At 43.5% G+C, this 27764-nt stretch overlaps 1 protein-coding gene across 1 annotated transcript in view; it reads left to right on the forward strand.

Annotated features, from left to right (window-relative positions):
* The window catches only part of LOC124803204, an 809231-nt gene that overhangs the window by 537473 nt on the left and 243994 nt on the right, over positions 1-27764 (forward strand). The window contains exon 4 of the mRNA XM_047264386.1: positions 10935-11068. Coding sequence (XP_047120342.1) covers positions 10935-11068 — 134 coding nt within the window. The remainder of the gene's footprint in view (positions 1-10934; positions 11069-27764) is intronic.

Raw genomic sequence — 27764 nt, forward strand, 5'->3', positions numbered from 1 at the left:
GTACTGTGTATTGATTTGATTTTGATTTTGTTTGAATTTTCTAATTTCTTCATACTCTTCAGTGTCAGTGAAGGCTACAGGTGTTGTGTCATTCAGATCATCATCTACCTTTGTAGATAAGTTAGTGAACTGATCTGAAAGTTCGGCTACTTTATCCGATAGTGAAATTATTTCCTCTGTATGTTTTTCTGAACCAAGTTTCAGGTTGTCCATTTGTGTTGAAACCGTATCTACTGTGTCCTTTAAGTTTTCCTGAGTTTTTGCAAGTTGCGTAACCATATCGGTAGATGCAACTGAGTCAATTTTAGCTTGCAAGGTCTCATGATTTTCATGAACAATAATTTGCAGTTCTTTTATGGCTGCTTCGTGATTCTGTAATGCATTTTCATGCCTCGAAAAAATAGGTTGAAAATGCTCACAAATTTGTGTTTTTACGTCATTACAGACTTTTGGACATTTCGATTCAATGTTATGTAACTCAGTAGTTAAATCTTCACTTGTTTGTTCAAGCGTGGTGTCTAACTTTTGAAGATTTTGTTCCATTGCGTCTAACTGTTGATGTGTTTGTCTCTGGTGTTGTTCCATTGTGTCTAACTTTTGAAGATTTTGTTCCATTGAGTCTAACTTTTTAAGATTTTGTTCCACTGTGTCTAACTTTTTAAGATTTTGTCCCATTTGTTGCATTAACTGTAATAACAGTGCACTGGTGTCTGAAACATGTTCCTCAGTGCTTTTCGGCATCGAATTTGCACCGGCAACATTCACATTTTGACAAGCGGAAAATGTGTCTTGACTCATTTGAGAAAACGGTGAGAACCCAAAACCTGAGTCTACAGTATTTGCAATATTGTGTTCTGTCATTTCCGATTCCTGAGGCGAGCTGTTGCCGACCGATCGATCGATAATGCTTCCCTGTTCACTACCTGTTTCACTGTCTACACCATTATTTGACGCCCGCTCCATTTCCCTATGCACAGTTACCAAATTACTACTTTGAATGTCTGTTAATTCATTACACAGTGGTGCTGATAAGCTACGCTCGTCGTCACTATTATTTCTCAGTTTACTTTGTAGCCTAGTGTTACGTTTTTCACACGCCATTATTGTCACAATATTTCACACGATAACACAGAAAAGCACAATTTGAAGAGCAAAAACAAGAGAACACATTAACAAAGAACTGAAAATAATATCTAGTTAATTGCAGCTGCGAAATACTTGGTGAAATCTACATGCATGCCACAACTGTTTTACTGTACAACAATGAAAAACTACAACTACAAAGGAAATTCTCTCTATGATTATGCGCTAGCAATAAACAATAGCTACACTAATTACACAAACTACAAGAAAAAAATCAGAAGATTCCAGTGAGGTATCCTAGGCTAAGGGTCGACATATGTCCCCTTAGAACAATTATACACGACTGTCCTTAAACTGGTACACAATATTTTTTAGCGCAACGCAATCTGACTTTCAGAAATCCCTACAAAAGAATGGCCCTGACTAACATTAACCTATGCGTTTCACAAATCGCTTACCTCACAAAAATCTTCGCTACTCAAGCTATTGCAATACAGCGAGCGCCACTACTGCCAGCTAAATAAAAGATTCAAAGTACTGAAGGCACTAACTACTGATAGGCATAGTTAGCAAATGAAAGATTTTGATAGAGAACAACCAATGTATTTACCTCAATAGTCAAAATATATATAACAGCTCATGACAAATTTCAAATCTCCGCCATCTCTCTCCCCACATCCACCACTGCTGGCGGCTCACCTCCAACTGCGCAACGCTACGTGCTGTTCACATCCAGCTGCCGCTGCCCAACACTACAATGGCAGACAACAATGCAAATTAGCCATAGACTGCATACAGCACAGCCAGTGATTCTCACACAGAGCGCTACGTGGCGTTACCAATAAGAAAACCTAAACAGCCTACTTACTAACGTATTATAATATCAGCCAAGGAATCAGTCTAAAATGTCTACCAGATCTTGCAGTCACATTGCCTTTAGATTTCTAAGGAGACACGGACATCCGCACCCAACAAACAGATGAAAGATAGACCAAAATGCCACCGCCCCGACAGCTTTGCGCCCTTCTGATAAATCACAGTACAAACCCAGTCCATACTCGATAACTTACACGGGGTAGCATGGTCACAATATTCTTCACCCGCCAACAGCGAAAACCACGGTGAAGAGCATCCACTGAAAGCTCGCTACAGCTTCGTTCCTCAGCTTATACTGCCCACCAAACCGGCCACCACGCCCGGAGCCGCCACACTGGATAGCGCTGTGCTCCAACGGCAACGTCTTAGACAAAGATCATAAGAATAGTGATATCAATACATTGCAAGAAAGCCGACACAGCTCAGAAAAGTCCATGTTCAGTAGGGATGAAGGGTGGTGTGGGTACAATTAGAAGGCTATAATGTGTTGTAATGGAGATTGACGTACATGTTAGGAATGATAAACCCTGTATAACAAGATCCCTCGTCATCTACACTCCTGGAAATTGAAATAAGAACACCGTGAATTCATTGTCCCAGGAAGGGGAAACTTTATTGACACATTCCTGGGGTCAGATACATCACATGATCACACTGACAGAACCACAGGCACATAGACACAGGCAACAGAGCATGCACAATGTCGGCACTAGTACAGTGTATATCCACCTTTCGCAGGAGTGCAGGCTGCTATTCTCCCATGGAGTCGATCGTAGAGATGCTGGATGTAGTCCTGTGGAACGGCTTGCCATGCCATTTCCACCTGGCGCCTCAGTTGGACCAGCGTTCGTGCTGGACGTGCAGACCGCGTGAGACGACGCTTCATCCAGTCCCAAATATGCTCAATGGGGGACAGATCCGGAGATCTTGCTGGCCAGGGTAGTTGACTTACACCTTCTAGAGCACGTTGGGTGGCACGGGATACATGCGGACGTGCATTGTCCTGTTGGAACAGCAAGTTCCCTTGCCGGTCTAGGAATGGTAGAACGATGGGTTCGATGACGGTTTGGATGTACCGTGCACTATTCAGTGTCCCCTCGACGATCACCAGTGGTGTACGGCCAGTGTAGGAGATCGCTCCCCACACCATGATGCCGGGTGTTGGCCCTGTGTGCCTCAGTGTGCAGTCCTGATTGTGGCGCTCACCTGCACGGCGCCAAACACGCATACGACCATCATTGGCACCAAGGCAGAAGCGACTCTCATCGCTGAAGACGACACGTCTCCATTCGTCCCTCCATTCACGCCTGTCGCGACACCACTGGAGGCGGGCTGCACGATGTTGGGGCGTGAGCGGAAGACGGCCTAACGGTGTGCGGGACCGTAGCCCAGCTTCATAGAGACGGTTGCGAATGGTCCTCGCCGATACCCCAGGAGCAACAGTGTCCCTAATTTGCTGGGAAGTGGCGGTGCGGTCCCCTACGGCACTGCGTAGGATCCTACGGTCTTGGCGTGCATCCGTGCGTCGCTGCGGTCCGGTCCCTGGTCGACGGGCACGTGCACCTTCCGCCGACCACTGGCGACAACATCGATGTACTGTGGAGACCTCACGCCCCACGTGTTGAGCAATTCGGCGGTACGTCCACCCGGCCTCCCGCATGCCCACTATACGCCCTCGCTCAAAGTCCGTCAACTGCACATACGGTTCACGTCCACGCTGTCGCGGCATGCTACCAGTGTTAAAGACTGCGATGGAGCTCCGTATGCCACGGCAAACTGGCTGACACTGACGGCGGCGGTGCACAAATGCTCCGCAGCTAGCGCCATTCGACGGCCAACACCGCGGTTCCTGGTGTGTCCGCTGTGCCGTGCGTGTGATCATTGCTTGTACAGCCCTCTCGCAGTGTCCGGAGCAAGTATGGTGGGTCTGACACACCGGTGTCAATGTGTTCTTTTTTCCATTTCCAGGAGTGTATATAACGGATCTTAGCACTTAACTAACTTCGAGGATTTTATGTTAAATCACTTATGTAGTCATAAACACACTCGATATACATAGAAATCATCATCATCATCATCATCATCATCGTTTAAGACTGATTATGCCTTTCAGCGTTCAGTCTGGAGCATAGCCCCCCTTATACAGTTCCTCCACGATCCCCTATTCAGTGCTAACATTGGTGCCTCTTCTGATGTTAAACCTATTACTTCAAAATCATTCTTAACCGAATCCAGGTACCTTCTCCTCGGTCTGCCCCGACTCCTCCTACCCTCTGCTGCTGAATCCATGGGTCTCTTGGGTAACCTTGCTTCTCCCATGCGTGTAACATGACCCCACCATCTAAGCCTGTTCGCCCTGACTGCTACATCTATAGAGTTCATTCCCAGTTTTTCTTTGATTTCCTCATTGTGGGCACCCTCCTGCCATTGTTCCCATCTACTAGTACCTGCAATCATCCTAGCTACTTTCATATCCGTAACCTCAATCTTGTTGATAAGGTAACCTGAATCCACCCAGCTTTCGCTCCCATACAACAAAGTTGGTCGAAAGATTGAACGGTGCACAGATAACTTAGTCTTGGTACTGACTTCCTTCTTGCAGAAGAGAGTTGACCGTAGCTGAGCGCTCACTGCATCAGCTTTGCTACACCTCGCTTCCAGTTCTTTCACTATGTTGCCATCCTGTGAGAATATGCATCCTAAGTATGCATCCTGTTCTAACTTTGTTCCTCCTATTTGGCACTCAATCCGTTTATATTTCTTTCTCACTGTCATTACTTACGTTTTGGAGATGCTAATCTTCATACCATAGTCCTTAAATTTATGATCTAGCTCTGAAATATTACTTTGCAACCTTTCAATCGAATCTGCCATCACAACTAAGTCATCCGCATATGCAAGACTGCTTATTTTGTGTTCACATATCTTAATCTCACCCAGCCAGTCTATTGTTTTCAACATATGATCCATAAATAATATGAACAAGAGGGGAGACAGGTTGCAGCCTTGTCTTATCCCTGAAACTACTCTGAACCATGAACTCAATTTACCGTCAACTCTAACTGCTGCCTGACTATCCATGTAAAGACCTTTAATTGCTTGCAGAAGTTTGCCTCCTATTCCATAATATTGTAGAACAGACAATAACTTCCTCCTAGGAACCCGGTCATATGCCTTTTCTAGATCTATAAAGCATAGATACAATTCCCTGTTCCACTCATAACACTTCTCCATTATTTGCCGTAAGCTAAAGATCTGGTCCTGACAACCTCTAAGAGGCCTAAACCCACAATGATTTTCATCCAATTGGTCCTCAACTAATACTCGCACTTTCCTTTCAACAATACCTGAGAAGATTTTACGCACAACACTGATTAAAGAGATACCTCTGTAGTTGTTACAATCTTTTCTGTTTCCATGTTTAAAGATTGGTGTGATTACTGCTTTTGTCCAGTCTGATGGAACCTGTCCCGACTCCCAGGCCATTTCAATTATCCTGTGTCGCCATTTAAGACCTGACATTCCACTGTATTTGATGAGTTCCGACTTAATTTCATCCACCCCAGCCGCTTTATTGCACTGCAATCTATTGACCATTTTTTCCACTTCCTCAAATGTGATCCTATTTCCATCATCATTCCTATCCCATTCTACCTCGAAATCTGAAACATTACTGATCACATTTTCACCTACATTGAGCAACTCTTCAAAATATTCCCTCCATCTGCCCAAGGCATCCACAGGATTCACCAGCAGTTTTCCTGACCTGTCCAAAATACTTGTCATTTCCTTCTTACCTCCCTTTCGAAGACTGCTAATTACACTCCAGAATGGTTTTCCAGCAGCTTGACCCATAGTCTCCAACCTGTTTCCAAAGTCTTCCCACGATTTCTTCTTGGATGCTGCAATTATCTGTTTGGCTTTGTTTCTTTCTTCATCATAACTTTCTCTGTCTACCTGGGTTCTGGTTTGTAGCCATTTTTGATACGCCTTCTTTTTCCTTTTACAGGCTGCCTTGACTGTATCATTCCACCAAGCTGTTTGCTTCATCCTACTTTTACACACTACTGTTCCAAGACATTCTTTAGCCACTTCTAGTACTGTGTCCCTGTACCTTGTCCATTCCTTTTCCAATGACTGTAATTGACTACATTCAACTAACTGGTACCTTTCTGAGATCGCTGTTATGTACTTGTGCCTGATTTCCTTATCCTGAAATTTCTCCACTCTTATCCTCCTACATATGGACCTGACCTCCTGCACTTTCGGCCTCAAAATCCCAATTTCACTGCAGATTAAATAATGATCAGTGTCATCAAAGAATCCCCTGAATATACGTGTGTCCCTCACAGCCTTCCTGAATTCCTGATCTGTTATTATATAGTCAATGACAGATCTGGTTCCCCTGCCTTCCCAAGTATACCGGTGAATGTTCTTATGTTTAAAAAAGGAGTTTGTGATTACTAAGCCCATACTGGCACAGAAATCCAAGAGTTGTTTCCCGTTCCTGTTGGCCTCCATATCCTCTCCAAATTTACCCATAACATTTTCATACCCTTCTGTTCGATTTCCAATCCTGACGTTAAAATCACCCATGAGCAGAACACTGTCCTTGTCCTTTACTCTAACAACTACATCACTGAGTGCCTCATAAAAACTATCCATCTTATCTTGATCTGTCCCTTCACAATGCGAATATACTGACACAATCCTAATTTTCTTGCTAGACACTGTCAAATCTATCCACATCAGTCGTTCGTTTACATACCTTATTGCAACTACGCTGGGTTCCATTTCTTTCCTGATGTAAAGCCCTACACCCCATTGTGCTATTCCTGCTTTGACTCCTGACAGGTAGACCTTGTATTCTCCCACTACCTCTTCTTTCTCACCCCTTACCCGAATGACACTAACAGCTAAAACGTCCAGCCCCATCTTACTTGCAGCCTCTGCTAGTTCTGCCTTCTTCCCAGAGTAGCCCCCATTGATATTAATTGCTCCCCATCTCATTACCATTTGTTTGCCAAGTCGTATCTTAGGAGTCCCTGGTTTGTCAGTTAGAAGTGGGACTCCGTCACCTCCAAAGGTCCGAGGCATTTTGCTCTGATTGTTGCCAGCATCATATTTAAGGTACCAGGGAAGCAGGTTGCTAGCCTTACTTGCCCCGAGTCCCATTGGGTTTTACCCCTAACGGCTGAGGGACTAACCGGTGAATTTGGTAGTCTTTGCCGTATGAGCACAAAGGTGACCACGACTCTGAATATGTCCGAGATGCCCAGCCTTATTCCAAAGTAACTGGTATCCCGACTGTCGGGACCACTTACTTGGCCACTCATACGTTGCCCGTGGTTCATGAACTAGGACATGACTATAGGAACCCACACCATGAACCACATACATAGAAATAAAAAAAAAATTACAACAGCGACAAAGAGTTGTGTGACTTAAACGAAAGTGGAAAGAAGACTTCGAAAGATGCGAAGCCCTTATTGGCTTGTCCTATTACTTTTTTTTTCATTTTTCTCACTCGGAAGGTCATCAGTGGGAGCAGGTCGTTTAGGTTATGGAATAACGTGTGACCGGGTGCTGGGAGCTCTACATTCATTTTCTCTAATTAAATTGGCTGTTAGCTCTGGTCTTCTTTCTGTGTTTTTGTTCTGAATCAGTGACTGTGGTCTCTGCGAGGAGCGGTGCGCTTGAGCCGCGTGTGGTCGGGCCAGAGAGTTCCCAGAAAGCGGCCGGTCGGTGACAATAGCGGGGTGCCGACAGAGGCGACCCCTGGGGAACGGTCGGCGGTTCGCCTTTGTATCAGAGACCAGAGGCCCGGCATAAGTTTGGTGCGACTGGCTGACACCTCGGAAAATAGTTTTCTGTTGATTACGGCGTACTGGTCGCCATCTCGGCGCCGGGCATGTGCATTGTGAGGGGGCATTCTCAGAACTTGATCTGTGCCACTATAACGTGCCAAAGGGGTGCTGTTCGCAGTCTATGGAGTAACCCTTTGCTGACAACAGTCTCGGCTATCCCCGACCCAACTCCAAAAGTTTTCGCAGCACCGCTGACGCTCTCAGATATGCTCACCATTAGACTGTAGCCACACCTTGCATTTTTGCATTTGTGAAATTATAGATGAATAATCTTACTCGAGCGCTGTTCCACAGCGTAGTCGACTTTTAGTGTATTTCAAATTTCATACTGCTCACAACAGATAGTAGGCGACCGTACTTTCTCAGCTATCTATTTTTGGCTATAATATTACAGAATCATTAAGTTGTGTATTGAATTTGCTGTGTGTACTAAGATAATAAATCTCATAGTGGTACCCAATATGATTATTATTCCTGTAGTTATGGTACGAAGTTTAATATCCTCTTCTGTGGCATAGATTTTTGTGGTATATTTATTGATCAAATTATCACCAAAATAAACTACGACAAAGGCGTCAACTCTTGAACTGGGTCCAAATAATTTCTTCCAGTGCTAATTATTGTTCGTTACGTGATAGCTCAATAGGGAGGGGATGAATGTATTTGCCTTTCAGATACAGAGTTACATGAAATCAGGTGAACATCTCACCTCTCCACCGTGACACCTCACAACGTACTAAAAGTAGCGCTAGAAGTGCCACTATGAGAATATAAATTAGGTTTGCTTTAGAAGCATGTTGTAACTGTCGTGAGCATTAGTTTATTTGCGAATGGATGCGGTGAGTTGATGTCAGTCACGAATGCCTTTGAGGAGACAAAGCATCCATTACCAACATCACAGTGAGTTTCAACGAATTCGTGTAATACGTCTACGTGGAGCTGGATGCTCCTTCTGCATTACTGCAGAAAGACTTTGCCAGAATGTAATCACTCTCCCTGAATGCCGGCAGCGGCGATCACGAGAATGTCTGGTCTCAAGAAGACCGGACTCAAGAGAGCGATGCGGCACCACCGAGAGCGTCGTGTTTGACATATGGCTCTGACTTGTCGTGCTGCACATGCAGCAGCAATTTCATCACCAGTGGGCACCACAGTGACACAACGAACCGTAAAACATCGGTTACTTCAAGGACAGCTCCGAGTCAGATGCCCTGCGGGATCCGTTCCACTGACCCCGAACCACCTCCATTTGGTGTCAAGCGAGATGTTACTGCGGGATTAGCCGAGCGGTCAAGGCGCTGCAGTCAGGGACTGTGCGGCTGGTCCCGGCGCAGGTTCGAGAACTCCCTCGGGCATGGGTGTGTGTGTGTTTGTCCTTAGGATAATTTAGGTTAAGTAGTGTGTAAGCTTAGGGACTGATGACCTTAGCAGTTAAGTCCCATAGGATTTCACACACATTTGAATTTTTTTTTTTTTTTTTTTTTGAGAGCTTACTGGAGGCTGCGTGGTGGTCTGTCGTGTTTTCTGGTGAACGCTGGTTCTGCATCGGCGCCAGTGATGGTCAGAAGGCCAGTTGAGGACCTGAAACCAACCTGTTTGCATGCGAGACACGCTGGGGCTTCATCTGGAGTTATGGTCTGGGGTCCGATTTCGTATAACACCAGGAGCACTCCCGTGGTTATCTCACGCACCCTGGTAACAAATTGGTAAGCGAATCCGGTAAACAGGAAGACGCTCGCCAGCATGAATGTGTTGTAACACAACGTGCTCTACAGAGCGTCGACATATTGCCTCCAACGTCATCCCCAACCAGCATTAACCGTCTCTGTACTGACCGACCAAGTGGAACATTTATTAACTCCATCGCACAAATTGACATCCGGCATCTTGATAGTAGGCTGTTTAGAATTTTATGTTGGTAACGCCACGTAGCGCTCTGTATGAAAATCACTGACTGTGCTGTGTGCATTCTGTGGCTGGTTGGACTCATTGTTGGAATATTCGCTTGTGTACTGTTGGGCTGTTGGATGGGAACAGCACGTAGCGTTGTGCAGTTGGAGATGAGCCGCCAGCAGTGGTGGATGTGGAGAGAGACATGCCAGAGTTTTGAGCGGACGATCTGGACATGTGTCCGTCAGAAAAAGGAAATTTGTTTAATTGGATGTCACAAAGTTATATATATATATATATATATATATATATATATATATATATATATATATATATATATATAATGACTTTTGAACGCTATTAAGGTAAATACATTGTTTGTTCTCTATCAAAATCTTTCATTTGCTAACTATGCCTATCAGTAGTTAGAATCTTTTATGTAGCTGGCAGTATTGGCGGTTGCTTTATAGCAGTAGTTCGTGTAACGAAGATTTTTGTGAGGTAAGTGATTCATGAAAGGTATAGGTTATTGTTAGTCAGAGCCATTCTTTTGTAGGGATTATTGAAATTCAGATTGTGTTGCGCTAAAAAAATATTGTGTGTAAGTTTAGTGATGATTACAATAAGTAAAGAGAGAACTGTCTGAGTACGTTCAGTTTTTCTCAGCTGTCAGCTACGTTATCAAATAACGTAGAAGTTTACCGGCACAGTCATTCATAGTTTTTCAAAGGGGACGTTCCAATCTGTATAACACAAACGATACACGCTTACATGTTTGCATTAAACATGCTGGTGTTTACACCGGTTCTTAATGTATCAGCATTTCACATTTTCAATGGCTTATAACGCGCTTACATTAACTCGTGATCTTACAGTGTTAATCACTTCCATATTTTACCTAGACCCATTAATTATTTTTTTGATGTTGCGATTTCTTTCCGTTAGTGTACTACAAACAGATTATTACAATAATTCCTACAGAATACATAGTGCATGCTTGCATAGCTCCGTGTTTTTCAAGTCTGTCTCTGATGGTAACTACTTTGCAGGGTCTATGATGATTGTGGTACTGGTGTAAGGACTGTGAATCGCTGGTGTCTAGCGCCTCGGGCCATTTTTATTCTGGCGGTGATGTTGTGTGCTGGCACGGAACCAGATGGTGTGTGTGGCTCTCGTGAGTGAGTGTGCTGAGGTAAGGTATTGTATTTTGTGTTGCAGACCAGCCGGAGGGAGAGCCTCGGATGTTCGTGGAGAAGCCGCGCTACGCCGTCGGCGACACGCTTCGCGCCAACTGCTCGGCGCCCGCCTCCAGCCCGGCCGTCAACCTCACCTGGTTCCTCAACGACCGCAAGGTAGGCCAGACACGCCGGCTGCTGCCGCCGGCAGGAGCTTCACTCTCACCAATACCTTACATATTACCCGGGCCATTCCTTGTATCACGCAGACTCGTAAATGCAGACAACATTAGTTGCCCCCTCAAACTTTTAGCATACGACGCAGTGATCTATACTGAAGTACTAACAGAAAAAAAAAGTACGACTGAAGAACGGCAGCGGTATACAGCCCAATTTCGATGCGGTTTCACAGTAGCCCAGTGTTCAATATGTAAAACTGTGCATTTCACAAAACGCACAAAGGCGTTGCTGTATGATTATAGTACCAGAGAGACGCAACTGGTATCAGCCAATCCTACGATAAGCAGAGTCTAACAATCTGTGGGATACGAAATTGAATTATCATATAGGCTCAGCCGTAGGTAACGCAAGTCAGAGAGAGACTTTGGGTCATTGACAGGATACTATCAAAATGCAGTCGTTCTATTTCAACGGGGCCCAGGTCCTATCATTAGCTTTAGGCGAAGGTCTGGCTTGCGATGTGCAGTCAGGACGTTGGCGATAATGTAGCTTAGTCTGATAAGTTAGCTTTAAGGGAGAGGGAGGAAGTCTCCTAGTATACTTAGCACAGGCGATTTTGGGACAGACAGGAAAACTTGTTGGCTTAATAGGAAGTGAAAAAGGATGCGAACACTTAAAGATAATATTTAAGAACAATTAGTCTAAGAGGCGTCTTACAGTGGCTTTTTACGAGGGACGTTTAGTAAGTAATGCAACACACACACAAAAAAAAAAAAACAGGTTTTGTTCACGATTCCAACATAGCACATTATTACACATACTTTTGGCTACATAACGCTATTTTTTTACATAATATCAGTCCAGTGTGATCCCATTACGCCACCTTAGAGGGAGGGCCTGCCTGCCCGCATCGTATCACTCTACTATCCGACGTCGGAGTCAAAGCTTCGCTGCATCAATAACCCACCATCATTCACGTTACGCAGAGTGCATCCTTCAGTGGCTAAACAGATCCGCGCTGTAGGGCATATCTTTGAATACCCCAACTACTGGATCAATTTGGCAGCACTATCAACAGAGAAATCCTAGTGGTCCAACAAACTGATTGACTGTGATCCGTCGCTGAACTCGAATGAGAGTTCCCGCACGTTCCAAAATTGCAAGAGTCACTGCTGTGCCTGGCCGGTCGGCAAGCGGGGAATCGGACTGTCTTGTACGACTTTGTTGCGATAATGGCAGACGCCTAGCCCAACGACTCACCGTTTTTTGTTAACAGCGAGCTCACCGTAGACATTCTGCAGTGCCTTTGAATATCTGCGATGCTCTCGTTTTCGACCAAAAGGCACTCAGTGACAGCTCTCTGCTTGGAACACAGCTCCGTTACAGATGCTATTTTGAAGGCTACGTATATCGCTGCCGCCTATCATAACTTTGTGGGTCGATAGGGAATGAAGTGGGAATATTCAACGATAAACCACAACAAATTCCACATTTTTTCAGCCGAAATTGGAGAAGGGAAATAACGTATTGCATTACTTATCTTTACACAACAACGATTACTCCCCAACACACTGTATGTTAGTCGTTTCCAAAAATTTACGGTTTTCCAGTTCTATCTTTCGCTGCCAGTACCGACCACTCTGTTTGCATCTCTTTCTCACAATACTTTACCTACAGTGGTTCCTTCCTATATTCCGACACACAGAAAATATACTGTTCCTTGTTGCTAATACTAAGACGAACTCTACAGAGCTTGTTCCTTACTGACAGGCACAAAATGCAACATGATCACTGTTACTAAAGTTAAAATCTTCTGGGTTGTTAGGCAACGTCGTATTTCCTCTAAAATAATCGACGTTTGGACCCCTCTGCTGGAAATTTCTTCAGGATCTTCGGGTGTCCTCTATTGTCAGAGACTAGTGCCGCGCTCTGTTATAAAGGGCAGTTTGTGCTGGAGAGGTCTGAGTACTGTTTAAAAATCTTGTGGCGATCATTGGTGGGCCATCGTCATAGGCTAGTATACCTGCACTTAGGCAGAAGAAGGGGGGTTATTGGCCAATCTCTTGCGGATACTACTGGTGGCCCATCGTCATTGGACAGAAAGGCACTATTCCACACTTACGCTGGAGAAGGGTTATAGGTTGAAATTGCTCCCACTGCTGTTGCTTGGCCGTCATCATTGGCTATATTAGAAACGGACAAGGCTGGAGAGATGGAATGTTTTCGTCCGCCGAGTTGACTTGCAGCGCGGTGTTTATGTCGCTCGCACGCCTCGGCCGCGTGTTCACTTCCTTGATGGCGGGGAGCCACGGTGCCGGAAGCCTATTGGTTCAAATGGCTCTGAGCACTATGGGACTTAACTTCTAAGGTCATCAGTCCCCTAGAACTTAAAACTACTTAAACCTAACTAACCTAAGGACATCACACACATCCATGCCCAAGGCAGGATTCGAACCTGCGACCGTAGCGGTCGCGTGGTTCCAGACTGTAGCGGCTAGAACCGCTCGGCCACCCCGACCGGCTGGAAGCCTATTGCCGTCCTCTCTATTGAAATTACATGCATTCTTGGAAATTTCAACAGCTTCTCGGACCTTTCTTCTCTAAATGTTTTATTCGTTGGTAAATTTCTTAAATGGAATTCACCCCAAAATCAAATTTGCCTTGGAGATTGAGAGTGGGGTTGGTCTCCCTATCCTAGATGTGTTGGTCTACAGAAGATCTGATAACACTATAGGTCACAGAGTGTATAAAAAACCGACTAACACAAACAGGTATGTATATGTCACTTCGCACCACCACCCGGTCCAGAAGCAAGCAGTGCTCAACACACAGTCTTCACGTGGCTTCCGTATCAGCGTTGACGACAATTTTGAGTTGCAGTTTTTAAAGAGGACATAAAAGGAAAATTGCTTGGATGTTTTTGAAGCGACTGGGCTTTTAAGCGGAATATTAATCATGCTAATAAGAATGACGAGAAGCCGTCTTCTCACTCCATCAGCTTACCGTTCGTTTCTGGGGTCACGGAGCACATAAGCAGAACAAAGAAAAAGGGTATCCAAAATCTTTCTTTAATAAAAACAAAATAAAAGATATTTTCCGACGGAAAATGAATGCACTTGATTCCCTCCACAGTGCAGGTGTACAAATGGTTCAAATGGGTCGGAGCACTATGGGACTTAACATCTGAGGTCATCAGTCCCCTAGAACTGAGAACTACTTAAACCTAACTAACCTAAGGACATGACACACATCCATGCCCGAGGCAGGATTCGAACCTGCGACCGCAGCAGTCTCGCGGCCCTGGACTGAAGCGCCTATTACCGCACGGCCACCGCGGCCGGCAGTGCTGGTGTCTAAGTGGCTGCGGCAAAGTGTATATAGGCGAAACGGGAAGATCATTTATAGAAAACATTAAGGAACACGAACGGCACATGCGGCTAAAACAGACTGTTAAATGGGCCAGTAGTGGAACACCATGCTGGCCAAGGAAATAAACTTTTATAGAAGAAAGATCCGAGAAGCGGTTGAAATTTTCAAGAATGCATATAATTTGAATAGAGAGAATGGCTATAGGCTCCCGGCATCGTAGATCCCCACCACCAAGAAAGTGAACATGCCGCCGCGGCGTGCGAGTGACATAAACATGCCCGGCAGGTCACCTCGGCGGACAAAAATACACTACTGGCCATTAAAACTGCTACACCACGCAGAAATGCAGATGATAAACGGGTATTCACTGGACAAATATATTATACTAGAAATGACATTGATTACATTTTTACGCAATTTGGGTGCATAGATCCTCAGAAATCAGTAGCCAGAACAACCACTTCTACCCGTAATAACGGCCTTAATACGCCTGGGCATTGAGTCAAACAGAGCTTGGATTGCGTGTACAGGTACAGCTGCCCATGCAGCTTCAACACGATACCACAGTTCATCAAGAGTAGTGACTGGCGTACTGTGACGAGACAGTTGCTCGGCCACCATTGACCAGACGTTTTCAGTTGCTGAGAGATCTGGAGAATATGCTGACCAGGGCAGCAGTCGAACATTTTCTATACCCAGAAAGGCCCGTACAGGACCTACAACATGCGGTCGTGCATTATCCTGCTGAAATGTAGGGTTTCGCAGGGATCGAATGAAGAGTAGAGCCACGGGTCGTAACACATCTGAAATGTAACGTCCACTGTTCAAAGCGCCGTCAATGCGAACAAAAGGCGACCGAGACGTGTAACCAATAGCACCCCATACCATCACGCCGGGTGATACGCCAGTATGGCGATGACGAATACACTCTTCCAATGTGCGTTCATCGCGATGTCGCCATACACGGATGCGACCATCATGATGCTGTAAACAGAACCTGGATTCATCCGAAAAAATTACGTTTTGCCATTCATGCACCCAGGTTCGTCGTTGAGTACACCATCGCAGGCGCTCCTGTCTGTGATGCAGCGTCAAGGGTAACCGCAGCCATGGTCTCCGAGCTGATAGCCCATGCTGCTGCAAACGTCGTCGAACTGTTGGTGCAGATGGTTGTTATCTTGCAAACGTCCCCATCTGTTGACTCACGGATCAAGACCTGGCTGCACGATCCGTTATAGCCGTGCGGATAAGATACCTGTCATCTCGACTGCTAGTGATACGAGGCCGTTGGGATCCAGCACGGCGTTCCGTATTATGCGCCTGAAGTCACCGATTCCGTATTCTGCTAACAGGCATTGGATCTCGACCAAGTCGAGCAGCAATATTGCGATACGATAAACCGCAATCGCGATAGGCTACAATCCGACCTTTATCAAAGTCGGAGTCCTTACACGAGGCATCACAACAACGTTTCACCAGGCAACGCCGGTCAAGTGCTGTTTGTGTATGAGAAATCTGTTGGAAACTTGCCTCATGTCAGCACGTTGTAGGTGTCACCACCGGCGCCAACCTTGTGTGAATGCTCTGAAAAGCTAATCATTTGCATATCACAGCATCTTCCTCCTGTCGGTTAAATTTCGCGTCTGTAGCACGTCATCTTTGTGGTGTAGCAATTTTAATGGCCAGGAGTGTATTTTAGGTAAACATTTCCCCTCTTTAGCCCTGTCCGTTTCTAAAATAGCCAATGATGACGGCCAAACAATAACAGTAGGAGGAATTTCAACCAATAACCCTTCTCCAGCGTACGTGTGGAATAGTGGCTTCCTATTCAATGACAGTGGGCCACCAGTAGTATGTACAAGAGATTAGCCAATAAGGACCTTTCTTCTGCATAAGTGCAGGAATAGTAGCCTTTGACTATGGCCCACAAACGGTCGCCACAAGAATTTAACCGTTACTCCCACTTCTCCAGCACAAACGCGGGAAAACTGCCCTTTATAACAGAACGCGGCACTAGTCTCTGACAGTGTTCTGGCAATAGTGGACACCGGGAGATCATCAAGATGATCCCAACGGAGGGGTCGAAACGTCGATTATTTTAAAGGAAATATGACGCGGCCTAACAACCCAGATGATTTTAACTTTAGTGACAACGGCCACGAAAGCCTGCTGATTTACATGATTACTGTTGTTGGATACTTATAGGAAATTCAGTTGTCCTCCATGGAGTGTACAAACTGTTCCCAACGACTCGGCCGTGGTACTAGCTGCTTCCTGGTAACCCCATCTCTTCATGGTAGCAGCTCCGACTGGGTCTGACTTGATGCTGTGCGATACTCGCTTGTATACTGGTTTTTCAGGGACTTCTTTTTCTCTAGCACCGTAGATTTCCCCTGATGCTACTGATGGTTCTCTTAATTCTCAAACACAGCTGCCTTGCTAGAATTTCTGCGTTTGTCTCTGTTATCTGTCTGTTGCTGCTGTTGTTCTATGCAGGCACATCGCTCGAGCAGTTTCATGGATGTGATGCACCACTTCCACTTTTGCGTGTTGACAGGCTCACTGCACTTTCCGCTGGCCGTATGCCACACGCATTACTGGTCTTCTTACATTGTTAGCAATTTAAAGCCATGACTCTTGTTACGTTAGTAAAATTTGGTACGCATGGCCCTTCTTACATTAATGAAATCCGATAGCTGTGACAGTTCTCCTATGGGGACTGTTCACAGATCACCAATTCTACCATCTTACAATATTCCTAAGGTATATGCGATGATTACGAAATAGGACTAACAGGGGTATTTAATGTATATAAAGACAGGCGCCAAGGATGGTAGCAGTTTTGTTTGAATCACGAGAGGGAGCCACGGAAATTTTGAAGACTCCAAACTGGCAGACGCGTCAGTATACACGTCAGTTATTCAACAAAAGACTATTTAGAAAGTTTCAGGAACCAATAGTAAATAAAGCAACAGAAATGATGCATTATAATATGTTCTAAGGACTTAACAACATTCGTCGGTCCTGTTGAAAATAAATTTCGGGTAAGGCGCTAACCTAAGTAGCAAAGAAATCGTTGCCCCTGGTATACTTTTTAATCGTGTGTATCTCCCAGTCAACAGCTGCCAGCTAGTAAGATAATGACGAATTTCAAGTGATCACAATTTTCTTCTAGAGCTTTCAGATATTTCTTCTTCTGAGGTAGTTAGTTTATTACCCTACTAAAAATGTTGATTATCCATGACGATATTTTTCTACTGGCAGATGTTGAGTTATTAAAAATATCTTCTTTTTTTAACTTCTTTGTTCGAACATAAAGTGGGTACGATGCAGCATTTATGACCGAAACTGTAGCATTAACATTATCGTAATATCTGCCTTGTCGCTGTGAAAGGGAAATTTTGGCTATATAGCCATACACGTGCAGTTCCACTTATTTATCTTTCAGGCCTATTCCTACAAACAAGGAGCCGACCTCACGAGTAACACACTGTAGATAAGGCAAAACGATCTACAGAGAAGCACAAGATGGAACCTTTCAGTGAAAAATATGGTAGTTGAAGACACAAGTAAATCCTGTGGTTTTCTCAACGCACATCAGAAGACCATTCAAGTTTATGTCGAAAATGTAATCGGTATCGCCCTTTTATGGGCATAAAGAGATACCTTCTATGCCTATAAACATTTTGTTTCTGCTTTTTTCACCAGCTCTGATCATACATTCCTGGTCAACTTGAGATCCACAGTTCAAAAAATGGCTCTGAGCACTCTGGGACTCAACATCTTAGGTCATAAGTCCCCTAGAACTTAGAACTACTTAAACCTAACTAACCTAAGGACATCACACACACCCATGCCCGAGGCAGGATTCGAACCTGCGACCGTAGCAGTCCCGCGGTTCCGGACTGCAGCGCCAGAACAACACGGCCACCGCGGCCGGCAGATCCACAGTTGATTCACGCTAACACTAACTAGAATCACCACATCTGTACTGAGGTACATTTATTGTGTCACTACCGGTTTCGTTCAATGAATATCAAACGACACTGTTAACACGATTCGTAACAAATCTTCACAGAAGAGTGTTGATCTCATGACAAGACAATTAGTTTTCTAGATACATCGTGTGACGTTCATTCAACTAAACCGGTCGTGTCATACTAAATATACTTTAATAAAGCTGTGGTGATACTTTTCAATATTAAGCTCCTGTCAAATCACTCGTAAGGTTTCCCTTTGCTATCAGTTCGGTTAATAAGAGTTGAAAATCCAATTGGCGCACTTTCTGACTGCTGGGGGCTTTTGCTGGAAAACGTTACAGTTCTGTAACGGCATCACACTCTTTCAAAAAAAATGGTTCAAATGGCTCTGAGCACTATGGGACTTAACATCTTTGGTCATCAGTCCCCTAGAACTTAGAACTACTTAAACCTAACTAACCTAAGGACATCACACACATCCTTGCCCGAGGCAGGATTCGAACCTGCGACCGTAGCGGTCGCGCGGCTCCGGACTGAGCGCCTAGAACCGCGAGACCACCGCGGCCGGCCACACTCTTTCGCTTGGTGTTGTGGTGAGAGGAAGAAAATTGTATGTGCCGTAAGCCTTTAGTGAATCATTAAATTTAATACTAGAACTTGACAAGCTAGTAAGAAGGAGAAACAGGTTTTAACATTTATTGAACCACGAAGTCATTAGAAATGGCGTACAACTTCATATTGGACAAGGATAGATCCTGTAGTACGTGTCTGGATCTTTGAAATATACTTTATTAGATCCCTTTTAGTGGACCACATATTTTTAGAAGATGCTGCGATCAGGTTTGTTCTGCTACCTGGAAAAACGATTATAGCAGTCAGGTTGGTAGCTGCTCGGTTTTGACATTGCATGTAGAGTCCTTCAAATATTGTGAGTAGCATCAACAAGCTACGTCTTCTGGCGGTTAACTCCAGCTGGATAGCGTGGGCGGTCGTATCGTATCTGTTCAGCGACTTTCTTCTTTTTTTTATTTGTAAGTTCATTGAACAATTAGGATACATATTAAAAGCGTCTTTGAGTGTGGTACTTTGAACATAGGGTTGCTCAGTAATCCAAGGCAGATATGCTGACATATTATTCAAATGGGGAAATGAAGCGATCATAGAATGCATTAAGGAGTTTTCAACGGGGCGTGCCGTAGACAGCACCAGATATCAAGTCATGTAAGCCATCAGTCGCCAATGGCTTTTTATAATAAACAACAGAGTAATGAGTGGTAAAAGATCGTATTTTTCGATTATTCGCGTATGATATGGACAATATTAAAGTATAGCGCTAGTGAGACAGAGTAAGAGTGATCGCCAACTTTCTAATTTAATTAGTCATCTTGGAGCTGGCCGAGCACATAGCCTGATGGTCTGGTTGCCGTTAAGTACCAGGAGCGGTCCCAGATGTTACGAAAAGGAGCCAAGTCGCTAGGAACGCCGAATCAGAAGAGTATAAATAGCTAAATTTAAGCGAACTTTCCTTCAACACAGCTGAATTTCAATTCTATGCTTCTAGCACACAAGTTACTAGGCGTAGCCAGTATCTCATTCTGATTGATACTGACTTCCTGCGCATTCATTTGTCGTGTCACCCACTGAACATGTCCGGTATGGTGTATGAGGGCGTGCTGAAAAGTAATGCCTCCGAATGTTTTACTCTAATCTCAACACCGGATGTAGTGTTACATCTCATGCATATTACTCGGTTGACGCAAGTTGCAACCATCTGTCTCTAAAGGGTTCCAAATTGTAGCATTTCACATGGCATTGTATAACGAAACTAAGTCGATGTACAGCGAGGCCCTCAAAAACTGAAACCGCGAATTTGAAGAATTCATCCTCACTTGAAGCACCCTGTCCTTCAGCTTGGCAGCGCCAGCCCTTACACGAGTGCTGTGACGTCTGCAACAAACCGACGCCTTGGTTTCACTGTCAGTGATCATTCTACATACGGATGCGACTTGCATCCATCTGATTTTTATCCGTTTAAAAAATTTAAAGAACATCTTCGAGGATTTCCGTTTGATTGTGGAAAAGCGGTGCAACCAGAGGTGAGGTTGTGGCCCCGTCAACAGATTCAAACATTGTAGAGTGACGGTACCGATAAACCGGCCTCTCGGTGGAGAAATGTGTTCGTGACTATGCTGAAAAATAAATATATAGACATTAAAAATAAAGATTTAGAATGTTAATATTGCTGGTTTTATTTAAAAAGCAGTAAGTGCTTTCACATAAAAAATTCGGAAGCATTACTTTTCATCACCCATTCGCATGGCGGGTAGTGACTCGCAACTTTCGTTCAGTAGCCAGTAACGCTGAATTGCTCGGATCGCTTACGGTCTGGAATTAAATTCATCAGGAATGCAATGAAACCTTAATGCGATATTGCTTCTAGGAATCCCTTATAACAGCTACTTCACCAACAAAGGTGTCGACTAGGGCACATCGTTTACTCGTCAGTGAAATTACTGTGCATGTTGATAAAATGTCATTGATGTATCTCAGTTTGGCCGCGTGGAGTAGCCGGGCGGTTTGAGGCGCCATGTTACGGACTGCGCGGCACCCCCACCGTAGGTTCCAATCCTCCCTCAGGAATAGGTATGTGTGTTGTTCTTAGCAAAAGTTCGTTTAAGTTAATTTAAGTAGTGTGTAAGTCTAGGGACCGATGACCTCAGCGGTTTGGTCCCTTAGGAATTCACACGCATTTGAACATCTCAGTTTTCGTTATGATAGTGATATTGTGGTAGATTAACGTGAGCGGCAACAGAAAGTTGCACTGCACAATATTAAATGGGTCCTGCATTTCTCGGAATAAGTGCCTCTCACTGAACAAGTTTGAGAAGTAAGAGAGTCAGTAAACGGATCAAGGGTCCGTACTACTTCCTGGTACAAACAAACTGCACCAGACTTGTAAAAATGTATTACATTTCGGTCAGTTCTTGAAAAATTTTCTAACGTATTTACTGGCCCGGTCGAAAATATCTTACGTGACGTGAAATGCTTAATTATGTAAACACATTAAAGAACACTACGTATTAAACATGTCTATTCTTGACGAGTAAGAAGATTTGCAAATGTTGGTTTCAGAATGGAGATAGAGACTCAGTACCATTACAAATCCGACAACTTTGTTCGAAACAATAAATACCTGTTCTATTATTCTTGTGAAACATATAAGCAAATTTACGTAAGAATTAGGGTCGTTAACTGGCTATTTGTACCTGGTTTCTTTGAAATACAAATGCATTGCCTTAAACGTTGCGCCATCACTCCCATCCGTTCGCAGTTGAACTGATGGATTGCAACGAAGACTGGAAACCCCTCCTGAAATCTGTTTGGTTATAATGTTAGGTTAAAAATTTAGTAGGCCAAAGAGATCTGTGAGGTATAGTTTCAGAAGATTCGATTGCTCATGATTCCGCACATGTCACAACAAACATGTTCTGTAAGAAAATTTTGAACTATTCATCGATCTTCTTCCAGGCATTGTAAACAGTGTTGCTGCGAAATCGATTAGCTAGAAGGAAAATACGCACTTTTACCGACACACACAATTAGTTGGAATATGGGAGATACATATCGGTATATGAATTCATGTTACTTACTCCGTTCCACGTATTTGAAAAAACGTGTTTTGAAAATTATTTAGAGGAAACTGCTAATGAGATTTTGTCTGAAGTTTTAACGAATTCTGATTAATTAGCTGTGTGCGGACGGGTAGTAAATATTGTCGCATAATCAGTAATTTGTTTGGCGTGCAGATGGTCAATCAGGTCTTTTTTCTGCAAAATATAGCCTTTTCGCCAAGCACTGTTATTAATTATGGTGACAATTAGGACAGAGAGATATAGGAAAGAAAGGTACAAGCCCCTCTGTTGCAGTTACACAAATGCTTTTCGAAATACTTTGTAACATAAATGTAGGTCACACGTTAACTTAATGAACACATTTTTCAGAACTGTGTAATTGCCGGCTGGACGGGGAACTTCGCTTTGATGAAGCAACTGATCCATGTCTATTTAGCAACATAATTCACACATCATAATAATAGACATGTCGTAATTTATCCAGGAGTTCTCAGGGTACAGTTCCAATTTTAATTACTTGAATATTGCATACGGTTAAATCCCATAGCAATGTTTTTTGAAAACACTACAATTTGAGCATTCTTATAATTGAAAACCAACAATAACGAACGTCGTTCATATTTCTCTGGTAACCGTATAATCGTTAGCGGAACATTTTGTAGGTATAAAAATTCGGCTAGGGAACTTCCTTGCCGGCCGTTGTGGCCGAGCGGTTCTAGGCGCTTCAGTCTGGAACCGCGCGACCGCTACGGTCGCAGGTTCGAATCCTGCCTCGGGCATGGATGTGTGTGATGTCGTTAGGTTTAAGTTGTTCTAAGTTCTAGGGGACTGATGACCTTAGAAGTTAAGTCCCATAGTGCTCAGAAACATTTGAACCATTTTTGAACCCAAAAGTACCTTTCCCTGAAATCTTCCTGATGTTAAGTATTCAAAATGCAATTATTCTTTTTTTTCACATAAGTGAAATCACAATTAATGATAAAAGTAACGTCAAGTGAACGTGTCCTCAGCATGTCTGCAGACATTGAACCGCTTAACTCTAGCCTCATAGCAATAGGATCATTTCCCTGTGTAACTCACAGTATCATTCTGCCGGCCGATTTGTTGCTGTTCCCCATTTTTTGATTTCTTGTGTTAACCTCTTCTCCAAAACTCCACTACGCTCAACATGCTCTATAATCTGGTCTTTGTCTGCCCCCTACAATCTTTCCCTCTACTTGTTTCATCCATAATGTTTCCTGGATGCTGTACCAGATGTCCCACGAGGAGCGCATTCTTTTGGAAAGGGTTCTCCGTAGACTTCTTCCCTGGTCTATTTTCTGTTGTATTTCTTCATTTCGTACTTATCGGCCTACCCAATTTTAATATTCTCTGGAGTATTTCAAATGCTTCCAGGTACCTCTTACTCAAATCTGTTACTACTAGAATTCTTTAACTTAAAATGTGGGTTTCTTACTTCATGAATCTTGTGTAACTTTCTTCTTCATCGTAAATTCTCTCACTATGGTCTTGTCTTTCCCAGCCTTATCGTTATTCCCCTTTCTCCTACCCTTAATCAACTCCACTCTTTTTCTTTACTTAGGCCATGTTCCGTGACAAATACAATGTCTAATCCTTTCAGGAGGCCTTCTATATCATCCCTGATATCCTCGCATAAGGGCAATATCATCTGTGAACCTTAGCGTTGGTGTCTGTCCCTCTAGCATTTGTATTCTTTTATTCATTTTCCAATATGCTCTTTCACATGCAGCACTGCTTCCTCTACAAACAAGTTAAAAACCAGAGGTGAAGAACCGCAACCATGTCCGTTTTAACATGAACGTGTGTTTCTTGATTCTGAAATTACTTACTCCCACTTCGCTTTTGTGGATTATGCAGAATATTTTTTAGTTTCTGTACTTTTACCACAAAGTTATTAGGTTCATGAAAATTTTATTCCACTTTACGTAATCTAAGGAGGATATTGTATCGACAAAATTTAGGCACTGCATTAAGTGATTAGCAGTGGCGCAATCGCGCACAGATCACATTTGTTGCTATTAGTGACCGCTTGCCTTCAGTGGGAGGACAACTTAAAAGAAGAACAAGTACAGTATTCACGGCTTTACTTTGAAAATATTCTTCTCCTTCTTTTTCCTGACCTTATCCCGTATAAGAGGGGGTCGGCAAGCGATTCTGGTTTTCGCAGTGGTAGTAGGGTGGATCGATGCTATTCCTGTCGTCACCTCTTCCCTTCCTGAATGGAATGTTTGTACCTTATCTGTCTGCACCTAGCGTTATCCATCTGAAAGTGCGAGAATGTTTTCGAAATTTTTGCTAATCGTGTGAGGCAGGATGTTGGTGCTGACCTGGCAATGACATGGTTGTGCGAAACAGCCTAAAATCCACATCCAGGCTACCCGGCACACCAGCTCTCGTCGTTAACCCAGCAGGCTTTCTCGACCCGGGGCCAGAGCACTTTCTCGTACGAAAAGGGTGCTTTAGCTCTCACAAGAGTTCGGACGGGTTCGCTTTATTTTTCAAAACATCATTTGATAACACCTGTCACCACAAACTCACTCATATTCATTTCACAAGTCACAGTCCTGTCTTTCTATCTGGGTAACTTCACTGTCAGTGAACTATGCTAATTATTTCGTGAAATTAGTTAACATGAGTTCAGTATCCTGAATAAATCCCACGCAGTCCAAAAACATTTTAGTATCTTAAACCTGCTTAACAACTACTCTACAGCTCTACACTATTCCTGGCTCTGGAAGTTCTCTTTCAAATATTCGCAGTTTGGATTCCTTCTCACTCCACTCCCAGTTTGCAGAGACATTTGGCTGAAAAGAACCGCGACTCTGAAATGTGTTGGATCTTAAACAATCTGCTCTGCTCCTTGGCGTAGAAAATGAATAATATCACTTCGCCACTGTTACAAGGCGTTCACCTCGATGAGAATTTCAATTATATCCAACGCGCTTACATGCTTCCCTCGCCAAACCTTCACTGTCTTTCTGCACCACCACAATATCAAGATTCGTGCAAGCCGTGTGGCAGCTCAGAGCGATTTAACAGCCAAAATAAAACACGCTGCCCCGTAGCTAAGTGTGTGCGTGCGCGGTACGCTTGCAGTTTCCTGAATTTACGTGCGCCTACCTTTTTTCAGAAGGCGAGGAGGGGGTAAGGGGCTCATCAGCCTTCTCAATGGCACATCTTTCTCTTCTGTGTTAAACTCTTCATGGCACATCTCTCTCTCCTGTGTTAAACTCTTCAAGTCAGAGTAGCACTTTGTTCCTACATCTTCAGTTATTTGTTGCATGTATTTTAGTCTCTGTATTTTCCTTCAGCATTTCCCGCTAAGCTCCCTGTAGTGGCCTGCAATTATTCCCTGGTGTCTTGTTTCCTAACACCTCACTCTTCCTCTTGTCAGTGTTTTCAAAATGTGACGTGTCACATACGAATATGTTGAACATCTCCAAAGCCCGCGTAACTATTTCAATCAAACTTGGTACACGTATTACACACGTAGTGTGTGGAGAGAAATGCTGCGGGGTTAGAAACCAACAACCTACCATTATCGTGGAGTAGAGGACAGAGAAAGGGGGGAGGGGGGGGGGAGAGTAGGACATGGACGGAGAGATGGGGACTAGGATTTGGATAGACTGAGAGGAAGGGAGGAGATTTACAGAGAGAGGGATGAGGTGAAGGAGATGGACACATAGAGGAGCGGAAGGAGACAGACAGAGAGACGGGTTAGGAGGGCTGGACAGAGGGGGCAGGAAGAGTGGACGTACAGAAGGTCGGCATACATAAATACCCAGGCAACACCGGGTCCCTCAGATAATCAATAAAAACTCCGTTTGCGTTTTAGTGGCATAATTGCACCTATAACAGGTTAACCTAAGGCAGTTTTAAAATAAATCACCGTAATATAATTACGTAGTGTGGGGCGGCGGATGCGTTGGAATAAGAATAAATCTACTGTTGTATAAACGCTTGCGTGTTGAATCAGTTTCTAGCTTTTAGAATGTTGTTAATGCTGTCTTTTGCCGTTCTCAACACTGGCTCTCTATTTACTTCGTGGCCCCCAGAAAGTGATTTAATAAAACTTGGAGCCAGTAAATAGATATCCTAGTGCCCACTTTGCCTGAGAATGTTCTTATAGCTGCAGCTTATAGCTCTGAGGAATTAGGAGATTGTCCGGGATTTCTAATCAAAAACGGTTTTCCAAAATAGTTGAGTATATTCTGAAATTCACTGATAAAAACCACAAGTATCCCTACAACCTAACTAACAGAGCAGTTCAGAGTCTAATGCGCTGATGCAACTATAAATGTCCGAATTAAATGTTAAAAAAGAATGCTCGCCATAATTTGATGAAAATACTTCATCAAACGCCACGCTAAATATTTGGTAGAATGTCTGTCCCGCGACGGCACGTGAAAATACGACAATACGCAAACTGAAGCTAGATAATAAAAATCATTCCAGAATTAACACTTCACATGAAATGTTTTCATGGTTCCGCGTATCTCTAGTAACTTAATACGGCACCCGAGGCTGTTTGTAGCAGATACACTGATGCGACGCGACTACCGACACAGATGGCGTGTCATTCAGCGTCTGGAGAGAACTGGGGCCTTGCTTCCTCGCGCAGTGTTCTTATATATAAAGCCGCGGTGCGGACGGCGAAGGGAACGCCTGATCTTTCCGGCTCTCTCGACTAGCCGCTGGGCTAGTAACGCACCACTACAAGTTACATAATAATTTATAGCTTCTTTGGCTGATGGCCGGAGAAGCTCTTAATTTAAACGTGCATTCAGCACGCAGGTAAGTATTGATAATAAAATTTTGGCGTGGCTAAGTTAAATACTTTGAGCGAGAGAATTAATTAAATTACACTGCACGCAGCAGATGAGCTCTGAACTGTCCCTTTTGAGATCCGCTATCGCTATAATTTTATAGGTATTAAAAAGAAACTTTACATATCTTCATAATCATAGCGGACCTCCAACCTATTTAAATCTAAACATCCTAGCCTTATTTACTAGCCTACTTAATCTATCTTGCTTCCTTCAGTTTTGAGATGAAAACCACAAAATCATGAATTTCCACTAAAGTCTTAATTTGTGAAATCCAAAGTACTGTTTTTATTAAATCATTATGAAAGATGAATCTAAATATAAATTTTGAAGTCTCTAGCTCTTTTCTGTTGCGCCAATGATTTTTCCAGAAAAACGTCCAAATTTCGAAAATGGCTGAAGTTATCGAACTGATATTTAACACACATTAATTTAATATTATTTCTGACATGCTAGAAAAGTTTTAGTTCATTCGCTTGATTTTTAAGGTATTGCGCAACATTTATGACGTCAGAGCTAGTTACAGCAGACTGACTTGCACATAATGGAAACTGAAGTGAATTTACTATAGCGTGAGTAGGCTGCTTCCCTACATCACCCTCTACTTAAATTTTTTTTGTTTATGAATGTTAATGAATGAAAAAAAAAATTTAATTACAAAAAGGGAAGCAAGAGTACAGTTTAACTCCCTATGAAAAATCAAAATTAAAATATAAACATGTAGAAACATTAAAGAAAACTGATTACCTACATTAATTATTTAAATTGTAGGCATGTTCACTGCCTTTTAAACAATGTCATTACTCAAATTTTTAAAGCAAAGTCATGAAATATTTTGGCATACATATTGCCTTAGACAAACAAA

Source organism: Schistocerca piceifrons, chromosome 6, assembly GCF_021461385.2.
Source record: "Schistocerca piceifrons isolate TAMUIC-IGC-003096 chromosome 6, iqSchPice1.1, whole genome shotgun sequence".
Lineage (NCBI taxonomy): Eukaryota > Metazoa > Arthropoda > Insecta > Orthoptera > Acrididae > Schistocerca > Schistocerca piceifrons.